General features: G+C 36.4%; 1 protein-coding gene across 5 annotated transcripts; it reads left to right on the forward strand.

The window, feature by feature from the left end:
- The first annotated feature begins 958 nt into the window (after positions 1-958).
- rasgrp2 (RAS guanyl releasing protein 2 (calcium and DAG-regulated)) lies at positions 959-11,138 on the forward strand. 5 transcript variants are annotated; one of them, XR_009649755.1, is made up of 18 exons: positions 1,330-1,452; positions 1,727-1,914; positions 2,157-2,259; positions 3,490-3,540; positions 3,769-3,900; positions 4,472-4,613; positions 5,237-5,410; positions 5,499-5,615; positions 5,947-6,228; positions 6,735-6,815; positions 7,094-7,201; positions 7,293-7,408; positions 7,504-7,645; positions 8,727-8,763; positions 8,861-9,019; positions 9,245-9,328; positions 10,031-10,144; positions 10,227-11,138. XR_009649755.1 is itself a non-coding variant. In XM_060890582.1 (17 exons), the coding sequence occupies exons 2-16, from the start codon at positions 1,845-1,847 to the stop codon at positions 9,322-9,324; spliced, it is 1,794 nt and encodes a 597-aa protein (XP_060746565.1). In that variant the 5' UTR covers positions 959-1,116; positions 1,727-1,844; the 3' UTR covers positions 9,325-9,328; positions 10,031-11,138. The 5 variants fall into 5 exon arrangements, 3 of the variants coding, with proteins under 3 accessions (XP_060746565.1, XP_060746563.1, XP_060746564.1); XM_060890582.1 differs by lacking the exon at positions 1,330-1,452 and adding an exon at positions 959-1,116 and having other exon boundaries at positions 10,031-11,138; XM_060890580.1 differs by having other exon boundaries at positions 10,031-11,138.
- The last annotated feature ends 307 nt before the right edge of the window (positions 11,139-11,445 follow it).

Below are 11,445 nucleotides of genomic sequence, written 5' to 3' on the forward strand. Positions count from 1 at the left end.
GACAATTGTAAAAAGCGCTATACAAATAAATTTGAATTGAATTGAATTGTAGAGCAACTTTTATTACTTATTTAAAGCTATTACACACAATTTGCCTGAAATCCTTAAGATTTGCTTGTGATATGCATGACTAACACCGTGTACTAATGAATTAATCAGAAGTTAAATATCCTGTAAATAACCAGTATTTATCCTTGGTTCGAATTTGACTTGCTGTTTAGCTAATTACATTATTTACAGGAACTGATGTTAGACTAACATAGCGAATATTAACTAATTTTACCCTTAAATTATTTCAAATTAGAAACTGAATCAGTGAAGGAAATGAGTCTTTGCTTATTGAGGTCAAACTCAACACTGTAGCAGTGGTTTATCCAACACTAACTGTATGGTGTAGTATAAGATACTGAGGTGAGATGATTCTTGAAAGATTTTTTTTAACAGTGATTTATCTATAACATCCAGACATTGGCTAGGTGATTGCAGATACATTTGTGATTTGTACCAACTACTTTAGAGGTCTAAATAAAAATGTAAGGAACAAATAGTAAAGTTTTATTTTTTTAATGAGAGTTCAGTAAAGTATTTTTTTTCTTTTTCTTCTTTTGGCTGCTCCCCAATCGGGGTCGCCGCAGGGGATCACGTGGTCCGAGCTCAGTAGAGCATAAATACCACAATATAATACATGTATTGTAACTAAAAACAGTTAATAATGTGTTTTCTATTCCTGTACACAAGTAACCTAGCAAGATGCTAGTGAGAATTGTAATAAAAGAAAAATTGAAGGATTTCTAATAATAGTTTGAAGGAAAACCATTTGTGCTACAGGTTGTGTTTTGTGAGTCAATGAGGAAATGTGTCTGGTGCTTTGAGGGCGTCGTGTTGAAGACGTGTGAAAAGAATCGTTCAGTTAACAACAGGAAATGCAAAGGCTGTAGGTTTCACAACAGGCCGGAAACTGAGTGTAACACACAAGATGTGATCACTGTGAACCCCTGTATTTTGTTGTCTTCAGTTTCTCTCACTTTCAGGAACATTGTGTCTCTTTTATTTCTTTCCTTTTTTTTTTGTTTTAAACAGGACAGCTGTACCACCTTTTTGCTACAAACCTTTAAAGTGAGTATGATTTAATATATTAGTATTTCCGAGCTTTTAATAATGTTTTCATTTTTATATTCCTTTTCTTCAAAATTTATATATATATAAATATATATATATATAAGAAACAAATATATATTTCTTATATATATATATAATTTATATATATATAAATTATATATATATATATATATATATATATATATATATATATATATATATATATATATATGATGCACTGTTGTTTGTACCTCAGCCATGGCTACTTACTCTGGGGTGTAGGAGTTTTTATAGTTACATGAGAATTAAATTAAACAGGATAGCTGTACCATCTTTTTGCTACAAACCTTTAAAGTCAGTATGATTTAATGTATTAGTATTCACAAGCTTTTAGTAATGTTTTTATTTTTATATCCTTTTTCTTCTAATTTTATTCTTCTAATATATAAATATATATGATGTACTGTTGTTTGTACCTCAGCCATGGCCACTTACTCGGGGCTGTAGGAGTTTTGAGCTTTTATAGTTGCATGAGAATTAATCATGGTTCTCATATCCATATAAATTGTTCTGAGCTCCCTTTTTATTTTCGAATGTTTGCACTGCTTCACAAACTTCTGCCATACAGTATTTGCAGAGTGACAAAGACGGATCAAAGAGAGGCGTGGAAAATCGAGAGGCGGAAAACAGGAGCAGAGGGAGAAAGAGAGAGAGAGAGAGAGAGAGAGAGAGAGGAGCAACAGAAGATGGAGAGCATTTTATCGGATCAGTCAGCAAGCGTGGAAGAACTGGTGGAAGCCTGCATCAAAGCTTTCGGTCAGTAGTCTCACTCGCTCTTGTGTAAGCTCACTGATCAAGCAGCTCATATGCAGGCTGGACATTTCTCTGTGCTGATTAGAGGGATTCCCTTGCTTTCTGTGTCAGTGTGAATAAAGTACTCTTGACCTAAACAGTTCATCTTCTGTTTTGTCTTTCTCATTAATTCAGGAACAGATATGACGGCAGTCAGTTTAATCATGCATAAGTCTCACACAAAGCTCATTCTCTTTCTCTCTCAGATGATGAAGGAGTGCTAAATGATGCCTCTTTGGTGCGGATGTTCCTCATGATGCATCCCTGGTACATTTCCTCCTCTGACTTTGCCAAGAAACTCCTTCTCAAGTATCCTTTCTTTCTATGGACAAAAATAGCACACTGCGATTAGACGGCCAAACATTGTGATAACAGTATATTTATATCATGAACTATTTGTTCATTTTATATCAAACAACAAATGATGCTCATTTAAACAGGAAAAAAGATATATGGCAAAGATATTGACTATTTTGATATTTTAAACAGTACAGTATTTACATTGAATGTTCTATTCAAAACCACGCCTCCAAATCACGATGAATATCATGACTGATGGCAAAATGTTAGTAAAGAGCAGGAGATTTTTGAAATGAGTGACATATCAATAGGAAAACCTCCTTGTTCTGACTGGTTAGATGTTAATATTCTACTTCATTTGTTTTTGTTACTGGGTAAGCCAGGGGTTTTCCTCTGTGACTTTAATCACAGCTGCAAAAAAATGTGGTTTCATGCAAAGCAGAGTAACTTTTACCATAAATACACAGCTTGTCATTGTAGTTACAGCTTTGTCTCTGGAGATGTCTTTGAAAATAATCATTTAAAAAAAGCTTTAGCATATCAACCATTTAAACCTTTTCTTTGTTAAATTACAACGTTTATATTAAGTTGTTTGTAATTAAGCTGAGATTATATGGCGCGTCTGCCATACAAGTTCCTGTGAAGGATTATTATAGAAATGATAATGTATTAGATCTAGTATATTTGTATAAACCTTGCAGACAGTACTACAGCTTTATAGAAAATAAATCAACATCCACTGTCCAATCAGAGTCAAGAATTCAACAAAGCTGTAATTAGCTACGAATTTTAAAATGCCCACTTTTCAGTTTTTTGTCATTGTTGTTGCTGTTGTTATTGTTTTAATCATCCCAGTGATTATCAAAACACTCACAGTAAAAAGTAGGTATAAATATAAAAATATAGTTAAAATTGAGGTAATATATTTATATGTAATTTACAGTTCTCTCCACTATCACTGAAACAACGACCAATAATGTGATGACGATTAACATGTATCCTGTGCAGCTGTACTTCTGTGCATTCTGCACCCCATACTTCATTCTCCTAACATCATAACTGACTGGAAGGCATAATTTACCTCTCTTGGATGTCAAGTTTTTTGCACTGAGCGCAGTTTGTCATGTGCTGGTGCTGTCAGTGTGAGAAATGCTTTGCACTGTCACATGTTCATTTTTCACACCTTTCTTGTATTGAATTACACTGACAAAATGGAGATTTACCGTAACATAATAACAGGTCTCAGAATTGCTCTGCCGGTTGCCGCTCTCAGATTTGTCATCTTGTCAAGTAAGTTTGAGAATCAAATCCGGAATCAAATTTGTTTGCTGACCTGTAAATAAAGCTCGTTCAGTTTGATGCACCTTTAAAGCATTGCGGCTCACAGAAAATGTCTGTGGCGAGACCGCCCAAAGCACTCATTGTTTTCATGTAGCATGGAGACCTATTTCATGCCTTGCTAAGCCCCACACTCTCTCAACCTCGTTCTTCCCATCTCGCTGTCTTGCCTCCTCTCAGGTACTGGATGAGCGAGTTCCCAGCTGAGTTTGACCTGAACCCAGAGCTGGCAGAGCAGATCCGCTGTCTGAAAGAGTTGCTTGTGCAGAACGGTGATGTGAGGCGAAGTCTACTCATAGATATAGACAGTGTGTGAGTCAGACAGTAATTTCAATATATAAAAATATATGCACACATTCACATCTAGGGGCACTTTAGTATAGCCAGAAGAACATTTAAAGCTACACTCACACAGCACAGGGGTATTAAATGAACTATTTTCTTTTTTTAAGTGGATTAGATGTGCTAAATTGTCTTTGAGAGAAGTTATTTATAGGAGCTTTTCCATCATTGACTTTCCACTATCAAATTTATTGAAGTTGACGTTATTTATTGCTCTAATTGTTTTTCAATTAATGTTAGAATTAAACCCCTTTTAGATGAAGCAACAAACAACTATAGAACTATAGAAAGGCATCTTTGATCATGGTAGCATGTGATTTCAATTCTGCTGTAACAAAATTAAAAAAGATAGACACCCTGATTATGCCTCATGACTGAGAACCATGCTATAAATGATCCAACGAACCAATTCACGCCGCACCATATGTCAGTTTTTTTGTTTGATTGTTTTTAGTAATTAATTTAATGGTTAATGCTCTGTGATAACCACAAGCCTGAGCATATGAGTTTGCTAATGCACATGATTTATTACTCGCTTCAGCCCATCATATGAGTGGAAGCGGCAGGTGGCCTCGAGTATACAGAAGAAGAGTAAAACCTCTCTGCTGTTTGACCATTTGGACTCCTCGACCCTGGCCGAGCACCTGACCTACATGGAGTACAAATCCTTCTGCAAGATCCTGGTGAGGCTCAAACCTGTCCTGTCTAAGTGTGACAATTACTGTGAAGGTTTGACCCTTGCAATAAATCCCTTCAACACCCTGAGAGAAAGTAAAGTAAAGATGAAATAGGATAAAATTACACACACTAAAAATAATAATCACAAAAATACTTCCTCTGCTGTGTCAGAAATATAGATATAAATGACCACCATAGTGGAACCTACAGTACTGTGGTTAATTTCCATAAGAATCCACTGCTAATCCAATCGACTCATGTGGTTTGGAATCCATGACAATGAATATCAGCTAATGTCAGCTAGTTAACTTGCTAGCTAGATAACCACATGCTTGCTAGCAAGCTAGTTATACAATGACAGTTGGCCAAAATTAACTGCCCAGAGTGAAATACTTTCTAGACTTGAGTTGTAGAAGAAGAATAAATTAAGCACACAGTTTCTGTCACCCAGTAGAGGACAGGTTCCTATGCCTCTGGTTCCTCTCGATGTTTTATTCAAGCAATAAATTTTTCCTTACCACTATTCCACTGCTCATTAGGGATCTACATCTGGATTTCTTTAGAACTTCTTTTTGAAAATATATATTGTTAAAGGCACTAAAGAAACTAAATGTCTACATTTCTCCAGTTCCAGGACTACCACAGCTTTGTGATGCAGGGCTGCACTGTAGATAACCCCATCCTGGAGCGCTTCATCACTCTTTTCAACAGAGTGTCACAGTGGATCCAAATGATGGTGCTCAGTAAACCTACAGCCCAGCAGAGAGCCACTGTCATTGGTGACTTCATTAAAGTGGCCCAGGTAAGACCACGATTCATGAGTTAGCAAGGCAACTTTTAAAAATGCAGAGTTGTTAATGTTGTGTGTTTCCATGTTTACTTATTTTCAGAGGTTGCTGGAGCTGCAGAACTTTAACACTCTAATGGCAGTGGTAGGGGGTCTGAGTAACAGTTCAATGTCCAGACTAAAAGACACTCAGGCTCTGATTAGTAGTGATGCTCGAAAGGTAAAAACCTATTTACAGCACTTATAAAACTTATTTCCAAATCCAGATGGAAACCACTAAAGCATAGATTTTACCAATGTATCTGTATTTTCGATATGAAAGTGATGGCAAATGTATGAATAACCATAACCATTTTGGAGTCACAGTTGGAATGTCTTACACAGTTAGTGTCTTCCAATTAGAAATGGACCTTTCTTCAGCCAACAAGTATAGCATTATCCATTGCGTGTCCAATCAGTATTTCACTATATCTCAAAATTTTCTCATTTTTTTTGTCACCCTGACTATTTAGCGCTGCCAATTTCTGACAGTCTTCATCATATTTTATCAGGTATTTGAGGGGCTTGGGGAGTTGATCACATCCAGTGCAAACTACAGTCGCTATCGACAGCGCTTTTCAGAGTGCACCGGCTTTCGTTTTCCCATCCTGGGTGTCCATCTGAAAGACTTGATCGCTGTTCATGTGGCCCTTCCTGACTGGGCTGACCCAGAGAAAACCCGAGTCAACCTTACCAAGACACAGCAACTCTACACCATCTTGCAGGAACTGGCACTGATCCAGGCTACACCACCTGACCTTGATGCTAACCCAGATCTCCTCAACCTGCTTATTGTGAGTGTGGGCAAGCGGGGTCCTACATATGAGGATCATCAACTTAGGAAGTTGAAACAGAGGCCTGACTGAGGCAGGAATGAACATTGGACAAGAGAGTTGCCAAATTTATGGTTTGACTTTAAATTTGCCTAGATTAATAATGCTCCAAGTTCTTTTTTTAAAAGTAAATAATTGAAATAAAATCTAATACATTTCTGCAAACAAAGGCAAAGTCTTAGTATAGACAGACTGTCTGTGATGAACCAAGATATATTTTGAAGTACAGAATGATATAGTATGATGTACAGAACCAATATATATTATGAAGACTGGACGAGAGATAAAAATAATAATAAAAATTGCATCTCTCTGAGGATAAAAGGCTAAAAAGTAAAAAAAAAAAAATAACAGCTTCCTTTTATAATGGCTAACATTTTGCAGCATTAACTTAATAGATTTGTTTATTAAATTTAAAGTTTGTGTATTGTTTGTTTGTGTAAAACTTTTCTCTTTCAATGAGTTAGGTGTCTCTGGACCAGTACCACACAGAGGAAGAAATCTATCAGCTTTCACTGCAGAGAGAACCACGCAGTCTGAAATTATCGGTGTGTCCCTTTCACTGGTATCACTTTTCCATAAAGCACCTATCAGAACCTTATGACAGAAACTTGCCTCAAATTACTACCATTTACGACATGGTTTTGACAGATTAATGTACTGATTTTGATTGCATAACCCACTTACTTGGGCTTGCAGCTGGGAAATTGGACTACTACCCTGTAATTATTCTTTTTAGTTCTCGGACAGGAGTCATTTGTACAAATCTATCAGTGCCATGCTATATTTTGCCATACTGACTTCTCCATTTATTTTGGCTTGTTAGGCATCCAACGCAAAGCCACAATCTCCTTTAATAGAACAGTGGGCGTCTTCAGTCAAACCTAAGGCTGATCCAGTGATCATCAACAAACACATAGAGAAGATGGTGGAGGCAGGTTATTCACTCATGAGTATATTTTGTTTCATTTGTGAATTCTTTTAAAATAAACCAGAACTTACTGAACTACAGCTTTATTTTTTAGTCTGTATTTAAAACCTTTGATACGGACGGTGATGGCTACATCACTCAAGAGGAGTTTGAAAGCATCAGGAGCAACTTTCCGTATCTCAGCAAGTTTGATGACCTTGAACACAACCAGTGAGTTGGGATTTTCTTTTTTGGGGGGATTTATCTCTACATTCTGATACATGTACTATACTGGATAGCCTCAATTTTCTGTCTTTCACCTAAAGCGGTGGCAGAATTAGCCGAGAGGAGATGATTGAGTTTTTCGCCAAGGCCAACTCTATGCTGAACTGTAAGATGGGTTTTGTGCACACATTCACTGCCATGAACTGCTTCAAGCCTACAGTCTGTCAGCACTGCTCAGGCATTGTGAGTATGCACACACATCTTGAATATGATCATTTAAGTAAGATAAGAGAGTTGAGAATGAGAATAAATGAATAATAAAAAAACACCTCAGATCAGTTGATTAGGAAAGTCGGCCAAGTTTTTCTCAGGGGCTATGAAGCTGATGTTGCTAACAAGTAGCTGACGTCTGTCATCTTAGATGAGTTACTGAGCGGCTGTCTGTACAGCATAAATGCATCTGTATAACATTGACTTCATTTCCCCCAAAAAAGCTGTGAAAAGGAAAAAATGGGACTTGAATTTTACAGACAAAAACCAATAACATAAGTCTAATAGATGCTTGTGCTAATTTTGATCAAGGTTATGTTTTATGTTTTTGTCATCCAGCCATACTAAAATCCCTGCAGTGTGATAAAATGTCATGCATCAATGCTATTCAAAACCTCACCGTGTAGCTGCATGCTGTAACATTAGCAAGCAGCCATTTTGGATTAGCATAATCAGTTTTTTTTTTTTTCTTAATTCAGTTACATATCACGCTGCTATTGTTACAGAAATGTAGCTACACTTTAAAGATAAATGTGCTAAAATATTAAACTTTTTTTTTTTTTACAAGATAGATCATTTAAAAATGAGATACATATGATGCATAGCTTAATTCTGTAGCGTCAACTAAAGTACTAAAGTATTGTATATAATTATTTGTGCACGTAATCGCCGAAAAGAAGTTTGGAGACTTATTATTATTTTCCAGCTACATTACTGTGCAAAATTAAACAAAAAGCAAACACTGGACTCCAAGCAGGGTGTAAAATAATCTTGATTCAGTTCTTCTTCTGAGATATAATGGATTCCCATTTCCTATTTTAAGGAGTATGGTGTTGTTGTTCAAGGCTCTAGAAGTCATGAGGTGCAGTAGGGTGTGGATATTTACCACTTCCTGCTCTCTCACTTCCTCTTCAACAGCCACCATTAACCTCAGTGTGCACACTGATGCCAGTTTACCATCTTATTATTAAACTGTATACATATACATTATTATTATACTGCATACATGTATTTCTTTATAATTCATGCATGAACTAACATGTTGTTTCTTTAGATGTGGGGATTTTACAAGCAAAGATATAAATGCAAAGGTATGACTGTTGTTGTTAATGAAAATAAACCTGAGTATTGAAATCCGTTGATCGCAAATGAAGAAGAGCTCTGTGTTTGTCTCATCTACCCTATTAGTGTGTGGTGTTAGCTGTCATAAAGACTGCTGTTCTCGTTTGGCTGTGGAGTGTCGAAAACGAACAAAAAGTGTCAGCTTTGACAGCAACGTTCCACGCATTAGCCGCTCTTTCAGCTTGCCTCTTTCTACTAGACGAAACACCAAACCAGAATGTGCAGGTAAACCACACACATGTTTAAATTAAATCTTACCTCATGAGGACCAGCAAATTGTCCCCTTCAGATCAAAAATCTAAGATGTTCCTTTTCACACACACACACATGCTAACACCCAGCGTTTGTAGCAAATGCAGCGCTCGTGAATTTTACCTAGCATTAATAATGCACGCTGTGCACCTGCTCCAGTGATAATATACCTCAGCATTGCACACACTGTCCTCTCAGACATCATCTCTCTCTGCTCAGTCATCACAGAAGAGACTCAGGAGAATCTAGACAAGGAAGTGTTTGATGATTATCTTTGAGAAGGTAAGAAAATATAGTTACTTTCCCACAGTTCAGTCTGGTGTTAGGGAAAAAGAAAAAAATCAATATTTATGTTTCTTTACTGGAGTCACATAAATTCCTTATTACTTACTGAGTTCTGCTTGCTGTGTGACTCTATTGATTTGCATTATTGAAATACTAGAAATAAATGTTTACAATTAGCTAAAGCGATCTGCTCAAAGAAAACGACTCCAAGCAAAACGGCAGATATAATGTAAACGTTAAGCTAGACATTTGTTTTAATAGTAAAAAAAAAAAAGATCTCTGGAAATAGGTTTAATATACAGATTTTTTTTTCTCTAGATATATATTAGGAAATGCTAGATAAATCTGACTATATTCTGAACTTTTTTGCTTTGATGTCATGTTTCATTTACACCAAATAGAATCCAACAGCCAAGTCGTTTAATGTTTAATGTTTAATGTTCACTTCTTCACTTTTTCACTGAATCTACAAGGTTAATGCAGTTAACAGTTAACAGAAAGTCACAGAAGTCTTTCGTTTTGAGTTCAATTTTGTCATGTGTTAAATGAAAAGATTTAGAGTGAGATAAGTTTCCTTTTCAGTGCAAGACTAAAGAAACCATTTTCTTGGTGGAATACATTTGGGGCAAGAGGAAAATTGTATATATTTTTTTTCCCTTGAAAAATTCCTTTAAAGATTAACGTCTTTCATTTCCACAGGAACCGATTGTGCCTGTAAAGCTTTAGAGTCCGTCATATAACTCAGTCTACGATCTCCTCAACTCCCTAAAACTGTGTGTGTTTGAAGTTATGACATGGTCCACACTTCCCATGGTGAATATTGCCACTCATTTCCAACTCACTGGCCACTTTAAGATCTTCAACTGTCCGGTTTCAGTGCTCATTGTATCCTCAGATTCCAGTTCTTGGCTGATGGGAGTGGAACCCGATGCAGAATTCTGTTGTTTCCTCAAGCTTTGGATTATGAGATGCTTTTCTGCTCACCACGGCTGTACAGAGTGTCTATTTAGATTTACTTTCAGCATGAACCAGTCTATTCATTCTTATTTGACAATAAGAGTAAATCAGAACTGCTGCTCCCTGGATTTTTATTTTTTTTTTTTGATGGTTTTTGCACCATTCTCTGCAAACTTTCCAAACTATTGTGCATGAAAATCCCAAATTTTTGAAATCTTTAAACACATTGTTTTCCTATTCTGATATTTAATGTTAACTGTATCTGCATGATTTTATGCTTTGCACTGATGCCACATAACTGGCTAATTGCATGAATGCATGAAGGAATATGTGTACGTGTGTTTCTATTAAAGTGGCCATTGAGTGTGCAAACAAATAATAATAATAATTTTCAAAATGTTTGGAAAGTCTTTATTTTTTACTATATTTGTATGCTTTATGATTTGTAAGCTTAACAAAACATCAGTCTCTAATTGTTTTTTCATTTTTTCCTTGAAACTATAATTCTGCTTTTTTTTCCCTTTCATATAAAATTGTCACTAAACGAACTGACAAAGCAGCATTTTATTTCGTGAAAATTTGTCCATTTACAGCCACAAGGTCGCATGAATGACATTTCCTCCACACACAAAGGCCCTCAGCTTGATATTTCTGTATAATCCTTTGTACTGACTGCCAGTAGGGGGCACTGTTGACACAGCTGGATTTGTATCTCCTCTGTGTCCCTGTACATACATTTGTGTGATCATGACATAGATGAACTGCTTCAAATGTCTCAGTGAAGTTACACGTGATAACATGAAAGGTTTGTTTCTTTTCGCTGTATTAAACATGTCATTTTTTTGCCTCATTGGAAGACGCCTGTTTTTCTGCATAACGTGACATATCCTTCATTAAAGGCGGGATACGTCTTTTTCTTTTTTTTTAGAAAAGCTATCTCATTCCCTGCTGCTTTTAGACAACCAGCATTATTAGCTAATGATTTCCGTTTATTGAATTGGCCTCTGATGAGTAGCTAATCTTGCAGGTTGCAGGTTGTGCTCTGAAGCTTCGATTACGTCTAGCTACTTCTATGCACCGGCTGTGATTTCTGACAAAGCTTTAATAGCAGGGTGAAAGCCTGGGCACGGTGGGAGCACACGGCCCCCTGCTGCTCA

This window comes from Tachysurus vachellii, chromosome 17 (assembly GCF_030014155.1).
Source record: "Tachysurus vachellii isolate PV-2020 chromosome 17, HZAU_Pvac_v1, whole genome shotgun sequence".
Classification (NCBI taxonomy): Eukaryota; Metazoa; Chordata; class Actinopteri; order Siluriformes; family Bagridae; genus Tachysurus; species Tachysurus vachellii.

Coding starts and splice junctions, on each gene's coding strand:
- rasgrp2 (XM_060890580.1), top strand. CDS start 1,397: ATGAGAATTAAATTAAACAGGATAGCTGTACCATCTTTTTGCTACAAA. Junction 2,260..3,489: donor GCCAAGAAACTCCTTCTCAA/GTATCCTTTCTT, acceptor ACATAATAACAG/GTCTCAGAATTGCTCTGCCG. Junction 9,020..9,244: donor CACCAAACCAGAATGTGCAG/GTAAACCACACA, acceptor CTGTCCTCTCAG/ACATCATCTCTCTCTGCTCA.